The following is an 18699-nucleotide window of genomic DNA, read 5'->3' on the forward strand; positions in this document are numbered from 1 at the left end:
ACGAGAACAAACACAGGGCCGCCGCGTTCGCCGGGCGGGTCGGCCGCCGCGGGCCATGGCCAACGTGTCCAAGAAGGTGTCGTGGTCCGGCCGCGACCTGGACGACGACGAGGCGGCGCCGCTGCTGCGGAGGACGGCGCGGCCCGGGGCGCCGGCCGGCGAGAGCGCGCCGCTGCTGAACGGGGCCGGGCCGGCGGCCGCCCGCCAGGTGAGGCCCGGCCGCCCCGGGGAGCCCGCGGCGCGGTCAGCCTCGCCGCCGCCGGGAGCGGCCTCGCAGTGCGGGCCTGGGCCGGGCCTGCCGTCCGCTCCGACCCGCGGCGCCCGGCTCTGCCGCGATCGTGCCCCGGTGGCGGGGGATGGGCCCTGGGCCGCGCCTGGTGGGGTCCGAGCGGCGGGCCGCGCTCGCCGCCGCCCTGCCCTGGACCTGGCCCTGCCGAGGTCTCTGCTGCTCCGCGGGGCCGGCCCAGGGCGGTCGGGGGAGTCACAGGCGTTTGCTCCCACGTTCCCTCCGCGATTAGTTGAAATTGGAGCGTGCGGGCGGCCGGCGCGTGCGAGCAACAGGTCAGGGGGTCGCGCCGTGTCCCCGGCGGCGGGGCGGTCGGCGTGTCTGCGAGTGTATGTGGGTCGTGTTAATTTTGAGTTAATGAGCTGTTTTTATCCCTCGCCGGGTCTCGGTCTCCTTTTGCTTTTTTCGTTCCTGTCTTGTTTAAACGTTAGAACAGCCTTTAAAAATTAGGAAGGGGGATCCCTGGGTGGTGCAGCGGTTTGGCGCCTGCCTTTGGCCCAGGGCGCGATCCTGGAGACCTGGGATTGAGTCCCACGTCGGGCTCCCGGTGCATGGGGCCTGCTTCTCCCTCTGCCTGTCTCTGCCTCTGTCTCTCACTGTGTGCCTATCATAAATAAATAAAATTTAAAGAAATTAGGAAGGACGCCAGCTTGAGGCTATTTCTGGGGGGGCTTATCCTGAACTTCCCCATTCTGTCCAAATGCATCAGAGACTGACAGCCCATGTCAGCCCTTTGAGGGAGGTCTCATGCCGAAATGGTTCCCACATCCACATGAGCAGGGATCCAATCTGGAGGGAGGCCTTGGGAGCGCTTTGTTACTTTCTCCTTGGAACATTATTGTTTTCTTTTTATTTTTTTATTTTTTAAATATTTATTTATTTATTTATGATAGAGGCAGAGACACAGGAGGAGGGAGAAGCAGGCTCCATGCCGGGAGCCCGATGCAGGACTCGATCCTGGGACTCCAGGATCGGGCCCTGGGCTGAAGGCAGGCACTAAACCACTGAGCCACCCAGGGATCCCCTCTTAAACAATTTTTTAAAATGTATTATGCACCTATTGTGTCTGGCTGCATGCAGTTTGCCTGGAACACAGGTGCAGAAGCAGCTTCATTCCTACTGGCTGCGGGCTCATGGAGAAGCATGCCTGACCCTCTGTGAACACTGTGTGCAGGGCTCCCCGGGCAGTGGCTTGGAGAGTGCAAGACCCACAGGTGGGCCAAGAGGTGGGAAAGGATGGAGAGTGTGTTTGGGGGACCTTCTGTGGGTTTGGAAAGTAGATCGGAGTGGGGTGAGAGGTGGGTCAGACCTATCGCAGACAGCTGCTGGCCTTGAATTTGCCTTTATCTCAAAGAGAGCCCTGCAGGAAGCTGCATCAGAACCTGCAGTGTGTAGACTTTTGGCGGAGGTGGGGGGGCGGAGACTGTAGATGCTTGAGCTAGGAGTCCTGCTGCACACCCGAGGAGGCAGGCCTCGTGGCCTCTCATGCCTCAGGGTCCTCCCCAGCAGATCGGTGAAGGTGTGCGCTGCGCTGAGCTCAGGGCCTGTCCCAGCTGGTCCCACTCTCAGGGTGTTAGTATTGGAAACAGTGGCATGAAAATGACTGGATCGGGGATCCCTGGGTGGCGCAGCGGTTTGGCGCCTGCCTTTGGCCCAGGGCGCGATCCTGGAGACCCGGGATCGAATCCCACGTCGGGCTCCCGGTGCATGGAGCCTGCTTCTCCCTCTGCCTGTGTCTCTGCCTCTCTCTTTCTCTCTCTCTGTGACTATCATAAATAAATTAAAAAAAAAAAATTAAAAAAAAAAAAAAGAAAATGACTGGATCGTCGTTCACAGAGTGACTCTGCTGGCAGCTCTCCTGTGGGGAAGGCGTGCCCTGGGCCGGCAAGCTGAGTTCAGTGTTGGGCTCCGGGGGACACCCTGGCTCTGCAGCAGAGGGCGGCCTGTAAGCTGCTGTCAGTCCAGGCCCATTTGAACTAAAATGGCAACCCGAGCAAACGCCCACCCTACGGGAATGTTCTAGTGGATCAGACATGGGAGCTTGTCGTGGCCATCTCCTGGGCCTTTGGAATTTGTTGCATGATGTCCAGAGTTGGATCGTGGTGGTGTGGCCACCTTGACACAGGCACGGCCTGCCAAGCTCCTGAAGTAGTTGCTGTGGGCAGCGTGTGCCATGTGGCTGCCCTGCCAGGCTGCTAAGTGCCCAGCGGGGAGTAGGCACAGCCCTGGGCAGGATATGCTGGTCACCACTGAGCTCAGCCTCCATCTGCCCGGGAGCAGGCCGTTCCCTTTGTCAGGCCCCTGGGCCTGTTGTGCTCAAGTGTGGGGTGATGCTGAGTTATCAGCGAGTCACCCCATTCTGCCGCTGGGACAAGGAGAGGGTGAGGTCAACCAGCAAATCATGGTCATATGTATGGGCAGTGGGAAGCAGGGCATTTCGAGAACTCAAGGGAATTCTGAAGCAGAAGCAGATGCTCCAGGGGTGGGGGGTGGGGTGTGTACAGTATTTGTAAATGCAGGACACTTCCAGGGACCTTGGCTTTGAGAAGCTCCACCTTGGGGTCAGGGGTAGGACTCTCAGGTTAGTGTTTGGAATCCGTTCTAGGGATCTTGCTTTTCTGGGAACTGGGTTTCCTCTGTGTCCTGCCCTGATGACCTGGAGCCACAGACCACAGCCTGAGAGTGCTGGGGACAGGGGAGCGCGTGTTCAAGAGCCCCTTGAATTCTGCTCTACACAAGTGAGCACCCCATCTTTCTCCTAGGTGGCTCTTTGCACTGTGCTCAGCCCACCTGGAAGTTCTTCTGCCTAAGTGTCCTTGACCTATCCTCCTTTCTCCACCCAGCCACAGCCCTACTTTGTAGGGTTCAGGCTGGCTGTCCCAGTGCCCTCCCGAGGGCTCCCCAGATCTGTGTCTTTCCTGCCCCTAGTCCCACCGGTGTAGGGTCAGTGGGGATGGGACAGATCACCACTGCAGCAAGGGCATCGTGGACTCTGGAGCTGATGGACTAGACTGGGCCCAGGCCTAGACAGAGGGTGTCAGGAGCCCCCACCCCGCACAGCTCACTTCCCCCCCCCATTGGGGTTCAGCCCCTACAGGCAGCCTCGTCCACTTGATCCAGTGTGCCTGGCCCCCCCAAGCTTCCTCACGTTTGCACTTACCTTGTGTACGGGCAGCTGCGCGCCTGGCCTGGAAGCCCCTGGCTGCTGGAGCCCTCTATCCTCCATGCTGAGCCCGGAGCCTGGCGGCTGCTAGAACACACAGCAACAGAATGGGGCAGCACACAGCCTTTAAATTGTTTTTAAACTTGGTTTTGCTTTGAGTGAAAACACAACAAAATTTACTGTCTTGTCTAGTTTTAAGCATACAGTTCAGAGGGGTTAAAGGCATTTGCATTGTTGTGTAACCCCACCACCGGCCAAGGAACTGGTCCATCTTGCACAACTGAAACTGTCTCCGTGAAACGCTCAGCCCTAGACCCTGGTGCCCACCCTTGTACTTCCTGTCTCTCTAAACTTGACTGTTCTAGAAACCTCATACTGTGGTGTGAGTGGAATCAAACAGTGTTTATCTTTTTGTGACTGGCTGCTTTCTCTTAGCATAACGTCCCTGAGATTTGTCTGTGTTGTAGCATGTTGCAGAAGTTCCTTTTTTAGGCCAGACAAGCTTCTGCTGCACCGGTAGACCATAGTAGGTTTATCTGTTCATCCGTCAGGAGATACTTGGGTCGCTTCTACCCCCTGACTGAGGTGAATCATGCCGCCGTAAGCATGGTGTGCAACGGTCTCTTTGGGTTCCTGCTTCCAGCTCTTTTCAGGACACACCAGGGGTGGACTGCTGGCTCACATGCCCTCCTGTGTTTAATTTTCCAAGGAAGTGCCACACTGCTTTCCACTGCTGTGCACCCCCACCCCGCATGCGGGGCTCCAGCTTCCCAGCCTCCCCTGCACACCCGCTGCTCTGTGGTTTGGTGGGGGCCATTTGGACAGGTGTGAGATGCCACTTCACTGTGGTTCTGACCTGCATCTCTAATCCTGATGATGCTGAGCATGTTTTCCTGTGCCTGTTGGCCATGTGTGTGTCACCATTGGAGACATGTTTTCAGGTTCTCTGCCAACTTTTTAAATCGGGTTGTTGATTTGTAGGAGTTCTTTACATGTTGTGGATGTTAACTCTTTCAGATATGCAATTTGTAATATGTTCTCCCATCGTGCAAGCTGCCTTTTCCCTCTCTTGTCTCCTGTGATGCACAGAAGTTTTTCAGTTTGACGCGGTGGTTCCATTGGCGTGTATGTAAGGTATTTTGTATTTATTCATGAGAGACCCAGAGAGAAAGAGCAGAGACACAGGCAGAGGGAGAAGCAGGCTCAAGGCAGGGAGCCCGATGCGGGACTTGATCGCAGGACCCCGGAGTCACGCCCTGAGCCCGAAGGCAGTTGAGCCTGAGTGGCTCAACCACTGAGCCACTCAGGTGTCCCGCGTGTATGTTTTTTTTACCTGTTTACAGATAGGTATGGATTTATGGGACCTTGACAAGGCTGTACACAGAAGGCCTGTGCACCTTCCCCAGGTTTCTCCGTGGCTTCCTCCCACAGGACGATAGTGCCAGGCTAGCACCAGGACATCGACGTCAGCACGTGTGTGGCTCTCCACCCTTACATGCGTCATGCATCTGCATCCACCTAAGTGCCACCGCAGCCAGCATGCCGAGCATGCGCATCAGCACGAACCACTCTCATCCTCCCTCTTGTGGTCACCCCTCCCTTGTTCGCATTCCCCCAGGCCTGGTGATTTGAGTGTCAGGGCAGCTGCGCAGTGTGTCATCTATGAGATTGGCTGCTTTGACTCAGCAGCATGCCCCAGAGATTGCGTCCAGGCTCTTGTGCGTGTCCATAGTTTGAGGAGCTGGTACGTAATCTCCTCTGCTCGAGAGAAAGAACCCGTGTCAAGTAAATCACTGAACTCTAAGTGGCTTGTTTGACTGCGAAAGAGATTTCCTGGAAGATGTGCTTAAAGCTAGAAAAGATGTGCTTAAAGCTAGAAAAGAGAAGTGGGGAGCTTGAGAGGCCAGGGGAGGGAGGGGCTGCCACCTGGCAGCATGACCTCGCATTTCCAGCCAGGAGTGCTCTGTTGGGGCGCAGCTGGCATCCTCTAGTTGGGCGCTGAGCACCTGTGTCACCTGAGCGAGTGAGCCCGTGCCCACAGGACCATTCTCGTCACACCTCCCCCGAGGCGACATCTGCCTGCAGCCTGGCCCTCGGAGACCGTGCAGATGCCAGAGGAGATGCACGTGGGCCCTGACTTGGGGCCCCTTCCTGCAAGGGGGATGCCTGCCCGGGTAACCGAGCTTCCCTGCTTCCCTCCTGATGGCTGGTGGGTGGGAGGGAAGCGGGCAGTCTGCCAGGGCAGAGGGCACACCTCCACCTGCCTCGCACTCTTGGACGGTCGGCACTGCCCTGGCCTTTCTCTGTGCCTGTACGTCTGCACACGTGTCTGGTGTTGCTCTGGCCAGGCTTGTGGCCAGGTGGTGGCCAGAACTCCTCCTGATCACGTGTCCTGTCTGTGGAGCAGAGGCGGCAGTGGGCTTGAGAACTGGGGTCCCTCGCCAGGCCAGCCCGGTGGCCAGGGGGGCCAGCGCTTCCGCCCCAGGCTCGGAGCTCAGAGACCCACCCTGTCTTCCTCAATGGATCAAGTAGCTTGGGGGCATCGTCTGTGTTTTTAGAAAGAGACAGGGTGGCTCAGCGGTTGAGCGTCTGCCTTTGGCTCGGGGCGTGATCCTGGAGACCTGGGATCGAGTCCCACATCAGGCTCCTGCATGGAGCCTGCTTCTCTCTCTGCCTGTGTCTCTCATGAATAAATAAATCTTAAAAAATAAAAGAAACATTTTTCTCCATAACCCCCCATTTTACTGGTGCTCAGTGCACACACATGGAGAAAAGTGCCCGGCTGTGCACATGGAGCGGGAGGACCGTCCTGTGAGCACGCTGCACGCTCCTCTGCCCTCGTCCTCGGAAGCTTCCACCTGTTGTGGGCGAGTGTGGGACCTGGAGCACTGTGTGCTGTTTTCTACAGGCGCCCATCTCGGGGGTGGGGACTAGGGGTGGTGACTAATAACAAGGTAGAAGTTGTAACGATACAGTGTAACAGGTTGTGGGAATGCGCGCTCCCCACCTGCCCATGTGACGTGTGCAGAGGATGTGCAGTGGGGCAGTGGCCCCTGGTGACGCAGCACTAGGCGGCTGCTGAGCTGCTGACCAGTCAGGAGGAGGGTCACCTGCTGCCTCCTGTGTCCGAAGCCGCGGAGAAGGGGGAGGATCGTAGACGCTGCTCGTCCGTGGGCCCCCGTCCAGGCAGCTTGGGGGTGACCAATCCTGGAACGCGTTTCTCTGAAATGCAGAGGTGGCTGGCGTCTGTTCTGTTCCCGTGCGGTGCGCAGAAGGCAGTCACGGGCCTGCTCGTCTGTCCCTGGTGGCTGATGGGAGTGTGGCCACCCCCCGTGGCCCGAGCCCTCAAGCTCACGATAGGACGTGGGTGGCGTGGGGTGTGGGATTTGGCAGACGCTGGTGCAGGCGTCCTATAGAACTTGGTCCCCAGGGCTGGCGGCCGTCTGGGGGCTCAGGCCGAGGACAGCGGGGCCTCAGGGCTCATTCGGGGACCGGGCGCCCTGGGGTCTGGCGCTGGCCTGCAGGAGGGTGGTGGCGCCCCCGCAGCGCCGCCCGCGGCTGAGCACTCTGCGATGTCTCTTATGCTTCTAGTCACCACGGTCAGCATTGTTCCGGATCGGACAGATGAGCAACGTGGAGCTGGACGATGAGTTGCTCGACCCGGTGAGTGTAGACTCGTCCCCAGCCTCTCCGCTCTCGGTGCTCACCCGCCCCCAAGGGGGCAGAGGCCCGCTGTTGCGTAGGTGCTGCCCGGCAGAGCACGGGGAGTAAATGCTGAACAAGAGGGTGGCGGACAGGGCACCAGGTGGCTCAGTCGGTTGAGCATCTGCCTTCGGCTCGAGTCATGATGCCTGGTCCTGGAATAGACCACCCCCCCACCCCCCCCCCCCCCCCCCCCCCGCAATCAAGCTCCCTGCTCAGCGAGAGGTCTGCTTCTCCCCAACTCTGTCTCTGCCCCTCCCCCCTCTGCATCTGCCCCTCCCCCCTCTGCCTCTCCCCCTGCTTGTGCACACATGCTCATTTTTCTCTCAAATAAAATCTTAAAAAAAAAAAAAGAGAAAGAAAAGTGGTGGATTGCAAGCAGGGCCATGCAGAGTTCTGGGACAGGTGTGGACAGTTTTGTGCCAAGCAGGAGGGCCGGTGTGGACAGTTCCTACAGAGCAGGAGGGCAGGTGTGAGCAGTTCCTACAGAGCAGGAGGGCAGATGTGAGCAGTTCTACAGAGCAGGAGGGCAGGTGTGGGCAGTTCCTACAGAGCCGGAGGACTGGCGTGGGCAGTTCCTACAGAGCAGGAGGGCAGGTGTGAGCAGTTCCTACAGAGCAGGAGGGCAGGTGTGAGCAGTTCCTACAGAGCAGGAGGGCAGGTGTGAGCAGTTCCTACAGAGCAGGAGGGCAGGTGTGGGCAGTTCTGTGCACAGCCCTGAGGCAAAATTGGAACAGACCTCGGGGCCCCCAGAGTGTAAGCAACCAGGAAGTCAGCTCTTCGAGTTGGTGTCCCCTTAGGCTGAGCCACATGAGCAGAGGAGGGGGTGTGCATCTAGGAAGGAACAGTGAGCGTGTGCCATGGAAGTGAGGCCAGGGCAGCAGGGCCCCTCTGGGGTGAGGGGCCTTTGTTGTCCTGTCCTCCTGCCCCACGCCAGGCTGTCTGGCAGCTGCTGGGGAATGTTTCCCGAGCCTGCCGACCTTGCATGTGAGCTCCTCCTCTGGGTTGTGTGGTTCTCACCTGCATTTTTCTGATGGCTGATGATGCCCAGTCGATCTTTCCCGTGCTGGTGGCCACCCTGATGTCTTTGCAGAAATGTCTGTTGAGATCTTGTGCCACTTTAATTGGGTTGTTTTTATCATTGGTTTGTGAGAATTCTTTGTATATTACACACATATTGCATATCAGGTGTGTATTTTACAAAAATGTTTCTCCCTTCTCTGGGTGGTTATCTATTTGACGGTTTCCTTGGAAGCACAAAAGCTTTAATTTCCTGTTTTCTTTGTTTTTCAGAGACACGGAGGTGGGGTCAGGGCAGAGGGAGAAGGGAGAGGGAATTGTAAGCAGGCTCCACACCTAGTGCAGAGCCTGATGCAGGGCTTGATCCCATGACCCTGAGATCACGACCTGAGCTGAGATCAAGAGTCAACACTCAACCGACTGAGCCCCACCCGGGGAGCCTCACAAAAGCTTTTAATTTTGATGGAGTCCATTTGGCTCTTCTTTATGGTGTTGGTGTCACATCTAGGAACCCACTGCCTAGTCTAAGGTCATAGAGATTTTCTCCTGTATTTTCTTCTGAGCATTTTGTAATCTTAGATCTTTGATCCATTTTTCACTAATTTTGTGTGTGGTGAAGATAAGCGTACCACTCCATTCTTTCGCGTGTGGGTGTCAGTTTCACAGCACCATTCTCAGAAAAATCACCTTTTCCCCTAATGAGTTGGAAAGTCACTTGGCCGTAAACGGGAAGGTTTCTCTCAGGCTCTGCGTGTCTCCACCCATCCCTGCGTCTGTTGTTGCGCCAGGGCCACGCTGTCTAGAGCGTTCATGGCGAGTTTCAAAACTAGAAAGCAAGAGTACTCCAGCTTTGTTCCCCTTTTCAAGGTCGTTTTGGCTGCTGGAGACCCATTGCCTTTCTGTGTGGGTTTTAGGACCAGCACGACAGTTTCTCCAGGGACGCCGCTGGGGTGGCCGGGGGCTCGCTGCTGTTCCCTGCCTGGGTACCTGAGTCTCTTTATTCAGATCTCCCGTTTCTCTCCACAGCGTTTTATGGTTTTCAGCGCATACATTTTACACCTCTTCAGTTACATGTATTTTACGCTTTCCTTGTCATTGATGCTATTGTAAGGGCAGTTTTCTCAGTTTCCTTTCTGGCTGTTCCCTACGGCACATAGAGAAGCCTTTCATGTTTGTATACAATTTTCTATCTTTCAATCCTATTGAATTTATTAGTTCTAGTTTTTTTTTTTTTTTTTAGCGTATTTTGGGGGATTTTGTGTATATGAGATCACGTCGTCTGCAAATAGTGTTTCTTTTTTTTTTTTTTTTTTTTTCAAATAGTGTTTCATTTCTTCCTTTCCACTCTGGATGCCTTTGATCTCTTCTTGCCTGCCTGCCCTGGTAGGACCTCCAGGACGGTGTGCAGTGGGAGTGGCCACAGCAGGCGTCCTTGCCTTGTTCCTGATCTTAGGGGAGGAGCTTCAGTCTCTCACCATCAAGTGGGACACCTGGCATGGGGCTTTCATAGGTGCCTTGATCAGGGTCAGGAGATTCGTTTCTTTTTTTCTTTTTTTTTTTTTTAAGATTTATTCATTCATGAGAGACACAGGCAGAGGCAGAAGCAGGCTCCCTGCAGGGAGCCCAACGCGGTACTCGATCCCAGGACCCCGGGGTCACGACCCGAGCCAAAGGCAGACGCTCAACCACTGAGCCACCAGGTGCCCCAAGGAGGTTTTTTCTGTTCCTAATTTGTGACATATTTTTGTCATGAATGGATGCTGAATTTTTATTAGATCCTTTTTCTTTTTTTTTTTTTTTTTCAATTTTTTTTTTTTTATGATAGTCACAGAGAGAGAGAGAGAGAGGCAGAGACACAGGCCGAGGGAGAAGCAGGCTCCATGCACCGGGAGCCCGATGTGGGATTCGATCCCGGGTCTCCAGGATCGCGCCCTGGGCCAAAGGCAGGCGCCAAACCGCTGCGCCACCCAGGGATCCCTAGATCCTTTTTCTGAATCCATTGAGATGATCATGAGGATTTTGTCTTTTATTCTGCTGAAATGGTATTGAACTGCTTTTACTCACAACACGGGCTCCAATGCATGGGGTGTCCTCAGCCAGCGATCCTCTTTCTCCGCGGGCACTGAGCGTCCTACGATTCCACTCAGTCCTGACACTGTGTGCCCGGCTCAAGGGCAGGCCCCCGGGCTGAGGGCCCCGTCCCACGAGCCCGCCCCCACCTCAGAGGCCACCCACAGGTCCAGGCTGTCAGCCGTGCTGCTGGCCCCCCAGCTGTAAGTCGGGGTTCTCACGACCCCCTTCTCGGGCCTGTAGTTTGCTGGGACGGCTCACAGATGTCAGGGGAACACCTCACTTAGGTTTCCTGGTTCATCATCAAGGGTACGACTTGGGAACAGCAGCTGAAAGACACCCATGGGGGGTTGGGGGGTGGGGAAGGGGCGCCGAGCTTCTAGGCCCTGCCCCTCCCTGCACCTCCACATGTTCCCACCCAAGGCTCCTGAACCCCTGCACCTCGGGCTTCTGCAGAGTCCCTGTGGTTGACCAGGCCCCTGGTGCTGGGCAGGGGTCTCTAGCCCATCCCCCTCTGCAGAGGCTGGAGGTCAGGGAGTGGGAGCTGAGAGTTCTACCCTCTAGTCTAGATTTTTTGGGCAAGCAGTGCCCACCCCTCAGGAGCGGAAGACACCCTCCAGGGAGGCCGCGTGCCAGCATGTGGGACGCAGACCAGAAATCTATTTCCCACAGTTCCACAAACACGTCACTTGGTTTTTGGATGCATCCCTGGGATAAACCTGACCTGGCCATGGTGCCGAGGGCGCCGATCTGCTGGTACCTTGTCCAAGACTTTGTGTCTGCGTTCCCAAGGGCTGTGTGCCTGCACTTCCCTGCCTGTGGCACCTTGTCCAGCTCTGAGGTCCGGAGACTACGGACTTCATGGGACAGATGGACATGTGGCCTTTCCCCTTCTCGTTTGTGCTCCGTTCTTGCATGTTCTGGGTTGTCAGGTGCGTGGCTCTGCCTCTTCCTTCTGCAGGAGATGGACCCCCCTCATCCCTTCCCCAAGGAGATCCCGCACAACGAGAAGCTCCTGTCCCTCAAGTACGAGGTGGGCCTCCTCCCTCCCAAGCAGCCCCTGGGCACCTTGTCCCCCCTCCCCACCTTTGCCCAACGTGAACCTGGAGCCGGGGTCCTGTGTCCTGCAGAGCTTGGACTACGACAACAGTGAGAATCAGCTGTTCCTGGAGGAGGAGAGGCGCATCAACCACACAGTGAGTCGGGGCTGGGCCGTCCACGCTGCTGCTCGAGGCGTCCTAGAGGCGTCCTAGTGGAGCTGCTCCTGGCCTACACGCGGCCCTCTCCCTCCTCTCTTTGATTCTGGAGCCACCATCTGTTCTTGTGGGTTTTATCCTGGAGCAAGAGACGCCTATGCAGGACATGGCGTGGGAGTGGGCGTGTCGAGTCAATGTGATAGAGAAGTCTGCTCAGTGCTCGGCGTCAGCGCCTGACTGTGGGCCAGTTGGAAAGGCCCACCGCCCGTGAGATGTTGGCCAGAGGCTGCCTCCCCGGGATGCTGTTCATGGTGGTGGCCCGCGGAACCCCAGGAGCTGGTCACACCGCCTCGAGTGGCCTATGAGTGGAGGCCTCCCCTCCATGCTCACTTCTGACGGTTGCCCTCCCCTACAGGCCTTCCGGACGGTGGAGATGAAGCGCTGGGTCATCTGTGCCATGATCGGGATCCTCACAGGCCTCGTGGCCTGCTTCATCGACATCGTGGTGGAGAACGTGGCCGGCCTGAAGTACAAGATCGTCAAGGACAGTATCCTTTGTCCATGGTTCCCGCGCAGAAGGGAGCACGGGCTCCACCACAGAGCCTTCAGGTCCCACAAGTGCAGCTCTCACTGGCCAGCAGTGAGGCCTCCAAACCGGGCACGTTTGCCATCCAGGTGGGGGAGGTGTGGCTGCCTGCTTTTTTGCATCTCTGTCACAGCTGGGCTGTGACGTGTCTGGGGTGCGCGCATGCCTGGGGGGACGCTCTGGGCTCAGGAGTGGGGCAGGCAGGCCAGGGTGAGGCTGCCAGTCATCCTTGATGAGCACCAGATATCGACAAGTTCACGGAAAGGGGTGGGCTCTCCTTCTCCCTTTTGCTGTGGGCCACGCTGAACTCTGCGTTCGTGCTCGTGGGCTCTGCGATCGTCGCCTTTGTGGAGGTATGGCTGCCAGGGGGTCACAGCAGGGGTTCCTTCGGGTGGGAACCCTGAAGATCCTGCCGGTGAGGTTTGCATGGGGGCCGCCGGCGCCGGCGTTAGATGTTCAATCCAAGTGGAACGCGCCCGGGCCCCGAGGTGCCACTCCTGCCCCATGCAGGGAGGACTGCGGGGCATGCCCAGCATGTGCAGGGCCTCAGCAGTAGGGCTGGTCCACCTGGAAGGACCCGCTGCTTCTTTCCAAGACTTCTCCCAGTAGCCTCCCTTCCTGTGGCCTGCCTTTGCTTTGCTTCTCCCTTGTCATGGGTATAGTATCCAGAAGCATCTATCTGGGGTGCACTGTGGTCCCCCCCCCGGGGCGGGAGAGACACTGAATCTCCTTCCCACTCCATTCCTGGCCCCTCCCATGTCCTGCCCTCCCTTCCACTACCCATCATCACTGCCTCTGGAATGAGGAGAGGTAGGAGCTGTCCATGGGCAGCTGTCCCTCCCCTGCCTGCCTTGGGCACCGCAGGGCCGTGTCCTGGGCTGGTGGCGGCTGTAGCACCTCCCTTACTCAACCTAGCTCAATGCTGGTCTTTCTCTCCTTCCAGCCGGTCGCCGCTGGCAGCGGGATCCCACAGATCAAGTGCTTCCTCAACGGGGTGAAGATCCCCCATGTGGTTCGGCTCAAGGTGAGGCCGGGGGTCGCTGGGCTGGGAGCTGTGGGTTTGCCTCCATGCCCCTCTGCGACTGACCCAGGTCCACTCTGTGCTGCCCACAAACGTGTGTTTTGAATTCACATAAAATTCCTTTGGAAGGTGGTGAAATTTTCTTGTACGCATTTTAAATCACACACAAATGCTTAAATGGGGCGTCTGCTGTGATCACGGCCACATGGAACACATGGGGTTAATATTTCAGGCTGAGAAAAGCCTTGTTACGGTGGTAGGTACACTCGCCATGAGTTTTTTCCTGTTTTTAGGGTTTTCCTTGATGTTCCTTATACTTTACATTCTCGATAATGCTCTGCATCTGAGATTGGGCTGTCAGGAGCGTGGCTTCTCCGTGGCAGTGTCCAGGTGTCGGGTCAGCTTGCCTCAGCCGGAGGCTTCTCTGGGCCCGTCCAGGGAGGGGTGCTCCCGGGGGCCTGCAGCTGTGTGCCAGGGGTGTAGGGCGGGTGGCGGCACCCTGAGGGGGCAGAGCGGCCTCGGGGAGGGTCAGTGCCCTGCCACAGACAGCAGGGTCCACCCTGGAGCCCCTGGCAACAGCATCTGCCCTGTGCGCCCGTGCGGGGTAGCCAGATGGTGGGCCATGAGCAGGCGGGTGGGCGCAGGGTTGGGAGATACACCTGGGGTGTGTGCACCCCCACAGGGGCTGCTGCTCTTGGCTCTCTGGGACACACACCTACTTGGGGTAGAAAATTAGAAGGTTCACGAAGGCAAAAAAGAATTGGCCAGAAGCGCAGCACCAAGGATGCCCCCTGCGGGTGCCCTGAACCTCCTGGACACCTCCTTGCTTGTCACACGGGTTTGGAGCTGGGCGCATAACCAGATTCCCAGACCGCCTGTGGCCTTTAATCAGAGATAATGTACCTTCCTTTGTGTTCTAGACCCTCGTCATCAAAGTGTCCGGCGTGATCCTGTCCGTGGTGGGCGGATTGGCAGTGGGGAAGGTAATGGAGCACGTGTGGCTCTGCCCACACCCGATGGCCCTGTGACCTGAGGCCACGCTGGTCTGAGGATGGCTGTCCTGTGCTTGTAGGAGGGGCCGATGATTCACTCGGGCTCCGTGATCGCCGCCGGCATTTCCCAGGGGAGGTCAACGTCACTGAAGCGGGATTTTAAGGTGAGTGCTCTGCTCCCCACGAGGTGACCCCACCATCCTAGGGAGCTGTGCGGGGACCACACCTCTCCCATGGCCGCCCCAAAGGCCCACAGGGCCTAGGTCAGGAGCGGCTCACGTGCAGACTGAAGGTGCTTCAACTTCAAGATCAGTTTCAGAGGTTTTGTCTTGTTCGCCCCAGAAGCCACCAGCACGTTCTGACCGGTGCTGCACTGGCTTCACCTGGGGATTCAGAGACGCTCATGGTCTTTACATCATGAACGTGTTTTTAGTGCCTCATCCATTTGGCTTTTGTCCCATCTTCCACGGGCTTTTGAGGTGTCTGGTGTGTCTCCTGCACGGTCTGGAAGGTTAATCATCATCCCGTCAGTCTGCGAGGGCGTCTTCAGGGTGCGCTGCTGCGCCAGTTCTGTGGTCTTTGTGAATCCACATCGGTGGGCAGTGCAGAGATCCCTCCATGTCCCTGGTCCGTGTCGCTCGGACCCTGTCTCTGCGGCCCTAGCTGACCCTGCCCTGTGTGAGGGGCGTGCCCCTGGGGAAGCGGGCTGAGGGCCTCTCCCTGTGTGCTTCTGTTGCAGATCTTCGAGTACTTCCGCAGAGACACAGAGAAGCGGGACTTTGTTTCTGCAGGAGCTGCGGCCGGCGTTTCTGCGGCGTTTGGAGCCCCCGTGGGTGAGGAGGGCAGTGTGGGGGGGAAGCTGTGTTCCTCCTGTGTGGAGGAGCAGCCTTGCTGTTTGTAGATGTTGAGTGCGGGGTGTGGGCACGAGTCCCCAACAGGCCCCGTGGCTCCCTTGGCCAGGCTTGGCGCCTGGGGTCGTGGGGTGTGAGGCTGCAGTGGCGTGGGGTCTCCTATGGCCTGGGTGAGCACGTCAGGGCTGCTTGCCATTCCAGGTGGAGTCTTGTTCAGCTTGGAGGAGGGCGCCTCCTTCTGGAACCAGTTCTTGACATGGAGAATAGTAAGTGCCTGCAGAGGGCCGGTGCCCTGCACAGCTCAGGGGGTGCCTTCCCAGCCCCTGTGCCCGGAAGCCCCTGTGGCCAGAGCCACACCCCCGTGGGGCTCTTAGGGCCAGCTCTACCTGGCATGGACCTGAGCTGCTAGCCCTCCTCCTGCCGTGTGCGCCTCCCCTGCCAGTCATGGGCCTCGTGGGCACCCTGTCATCCTCATCGGGCCCTCTGTGCTCCCCCCGCCCCGCCCCGCACACCTCCCTCAGCTCCGTCACTGGCTCGGTCCCAACCCTCATCCAGATGAGGCTGCGACACACTGGCCCAGCCACAAGGGCCCTGGCACCTCCTGAGTGTTGTGGGGACCCTTCCCAGCCCCCCAGACCCGGGGCTCCTGCCAGGCGGGCTTGCTTCTGATGCGGCTTGTTTTTCTCTCTGCCCACAGTTCTTTGCTTCCATGATTTCCACGTTCACTCTGAATTTTGTCCTGAGCATTTACCATGGAAACATATGGGATCTGTCCAGCCCAGGGCTCATCAATTTTGGAAGATTTGATACAGAGGTAATACACTGTGTTCCCTCGTTTTTTCTGGTTCTTTCTCGGCATGAGGCCAAGGCCGCGTACATAAGGTCCGTCCTGAGAACGTGTATTTCTGGGAAATAGTCAATTTTTTCTACAGGGTTGTGCTCTAGTTTGTACGTGCTGGGGGCCAGGAGGTGACTCAGGAGAGGCCACGTCTGACCTGCCCACCCAGCTTGGGACGCCTGACACCTGCTGGGTCCTTCGGGGGCACCTGGCACCCTGTCATTCTGTGGACTGTTGGCCGCGGTGCTCATACGGTCGCTTCCACAGGGCACACGGGTGCCTCGCACTGGGGCCCTACCCCCAGGAGGCACCACACACGTGGACACAGGAGCCCTCAGGTCACTTGGGGTCACAAAATGTGTTCCTGGGGCTCTCCCTCACTTGTGCCCCCCTGACTCCCATCTGCCAAAGGCTCAGGCTGTCCCCACCTTTAGGCGGACGGAGACACGGCCAGGAGCAGGCAAAAGCCTTGCAGGGAGCGTGGTCTGCTCAGGAGACCTGGCCCCTCTCCCGTAGACTGCACACTCGGGTGCGTGGTGCCCGAGGCCTGTGCGCTCCGGCTGACTGCAGCTCGTGTCCGTACTTGCATCTGAGTGGAGAGTGCTGGTGGGGTTCTCACGGGATGCTCCTTCTCTCTGTGCAGACAATGGTGTATACAATCCACGAGATTCCCATCTTCATCGCCATGGGCGTGGTGGGTAAGGGCTGTCCCGTGAAGGGGCACTTCCCGTCCCCCTCCAGGCGGCAGTAGGTGACCTCTGACAGGGTCAGCGTGTGGTGGGGTCAGGGCCTGCCAGACCCCAGGCCTGGCCCAGCTTTGAAGCGGCCGGAGAGGGCTGTGGCCCCCACACCTGGGTGCTGTCCCCCTACATCCTGCCCTGTGCATGCACCCCCGGGGGGAGCCCACGGCTGGGAGGCCGGAGCTTTACCTCTCTGCTGGAAAAGCCCCTCGGCGGGGCACTCTTCCAAGAAATAGAATGAGTGGGGCTCCTGGGTGGCTCAGCGGGTGACGCATCTGCCTTCAGCTCAGGTCACCATCCTGGGTCCTGGGCCCTGGGATCAAGTCCCACGTCAGGCTCCTTGCTCAGCGGGGAGCCTGCTTCTCCCTCTCCTCTGTCTGCTGCTCCCCTTGTTTGTGCTTGCTCTCTGCCAAATAAATAAACACTATCTTAAAAAAAAATTAGCATGAGCTCTGGACAGTGCTTTCTACTCTGAAAAACCTTTTTTGCTGGAAGGCAGGCAAGGTGTTGGAGCAGTCAGCCTGTCCGCGAGCCGGGGTGTGCTGACCTTGAGCCGCACACAGCGTTGCCTTCCTCCCCTTCTCCCTGTGTCCCTCACGCTGCCCCTTCCTGCTCGTAGGTGGGATCCTTGGCGCCGTGTTCAATGCCTTGAACTACTGGCTGACAATGTTTCGAATCAGGTGAGAAGCCTCCCTTTTGTGGACCTGGGGCCTCTGAAAATGGGTGTGTTCTGGGCTTTGGGCCCGTGGGGCTGCGTGGAAGACTGGGTGCCAACACGCGTCCTTCGTGGTGGTTCGTGTGGGCAGGGACAGACCAGCCCTGGCCAGGGCCATGCAAAGACGGGCTTGGCTGGAGGCCGGGAAGGTCTTGACCCAGGGGACAGTCAGGCCTGCAGAGGCCCTCTCATCTGCAGAGCATTTATGGGAGCTTTCAGGTTTCTCGAAACCCTCGGGCAGGTCATAGGCTTCGGGAAGCACTTCTGCCTCTTGTTCTCTCACCCGGATGTAAAACGCTGTCGGGGAGCGACCAGGAGATGACCTAGTGATTGCGTGTGCTGTATCACCACCAGTCGTGTCCTGCAATGGGCTCTCCTGAGGTGCACACTCCAGTTGCCATGGCAACTACTCAACCATCCAGCCATCCTGAGGCCCGGTCCATCCTGCTGTTTGTTCCAGATACATCCACCGGCCCTGCCTCCAGGTGATTGAGGCCATGCTGGTGGCTGCGGTCACGGCCACAGTCGCCTTCGTGCTGATTTACTCATCTCGGGACTGCCAGCCCCTGCAGGGGAGCTCCGTGTCCTATCCCCTCCAGGTAGGAGGCCCAGGCGCCGTGAGCGGGTCCCCCAGGCAGAACGTGGCAGGAAGATGGCTGACACAACTGAACTCTGGGCCCGGGCGGGCTTCATGGGCCTGCCAGGCACCAGGAGAGGGGACATTATGCTGGGTGGGGTCTCCCCGGTCCTCCTCCCAGAGCGGCAGCCTGCCTAGGGCCACATGGGGACTTGAGGAGTCGGGCTCGTGAGTGCGGGCCCGAGAAGCACAGAAACCCGCATACACGTGCTCGCTGCAGCACGGTCACGGCCCGCCATCCATCAGCCCCAGTGTCTGCCGGTTGGCAAAAGGTTCAGCAGAACGGGATTTGTCTGTAAGTGGGTTTATTTGGCCATGAAACGAGTCACAGCCTTGACATACTGCTACGTAGGCGAGCCTTTAAACACACCATGGGGGGCGGCCCCAATGGCCCAGCGGTTTAGCGCCTCCTTCAGCCCAGGGTGTGATCCTGGAGGCCCAGGATCGAGTCCCACGTCGGGCTCCCTGCACAGAGCCTGCTTCTTCCTCTGCCTGTGTCTCTGCCTCTCTCTCTGTTTCTAATAAATAAATAAAATCTTAAAAATAAATAAACATGCCACGGACAGGAGCCAGACACAAAGTAGCTGTTTTGTGTGATGCTGTGTGAAACATCCAGAACCACCAAATGGGAGGCAGAGCAGACCATGCTGGCCGGGGCAGGGGGAGGAACCAGGCAGTGAGCACCCACAGGGGTGGACATAGGTGTCACAGAGTGGGTCTCGGCCTCCCATGGGCTGACTCTGGCCACCCCACTGGGGCTCGGGCCGCCAGAACCATGCTCTGCTCAGCCTGGGAGGGCTGGGCCCGCCAGCACTAGGGCTTGGGTGCCAACTGTTGAGCCCCAGAGTCCTGTGCCCCCAGCAACAGAGTCACCGTCTGGCC

General features: G+C 58.1%; 1 protein-coding gene across 3 annotated transcripts in view; it reads left to right on the forward strand.

The window, feature by feature from the left end:
• The window catches only part of CLCN7 (chloride voltage-gated channel 7), a 25595-nt gene continuing 6896 nt past the window's right edge, over positions 1-18699 (forward strand). Inside the window, exons 1-15 of one of the 3 annotated variants that reach the window (XM_049111534.1) lie at positions 1-208; positions 7041-7112; positions 11203-11274; positions 11372-11437; positions 11853-11985; positions 12267-12376; positions 12967-13047; positions 13965-14027; positions 14117-14200; positions 14776-14869; positions 15089-15153; positions 15585-15701; positions 16369-16423; positions 17085-17145; positions 17641-17779. In XM_049111534.1, coding sequence (XP_048967491.1) covers positions 56-208; positions 7041-7112; positions 11203-11274; positions 11372-11437; positions 11853-11985; positions 12267-12376; positions 12967-13047; positions 13965-14027; positions 14117-14200; positions 14776-14869; positions 15089-15153; positions 15585-15701; positions 16369-16423; positions 17085-17145; positions 17641-17779 — 1365 coding nt within the window. In that variant the 5' untranslated portion in view covers positions 1-55. The remainder of the gene's footprint in view (positions 209-7040; positions 7113-11202; positions 11275-11371; positions 11438-11852; positions 11986-12266; positions 12377-12966; positions 13048-13964; positions 14028-14116; positions 14201-14775; positions 14870-15088; positions 15154-15584; positions 15702-16368; positions 16424-17084; positions 17146-17640; positions 17780-18699) is intronic. The other 2 variants (XM_025417055.3, XM_049111533.1) reach the window with 2 other exon arrangements.

Source organism: Canis lupus, chromosome 6 (genome assembly GCF_003254725.2).
Source record: "Canis lupus dingo isolate Sandy chromosome 6, ASM325472v2, whole genome shotgun sequence".
Lineage (NCBI taxonomy): Eukaryota > Metazoa > Chordata > Mammalia > Carnivora > Canidae > Canis > Canis lupus.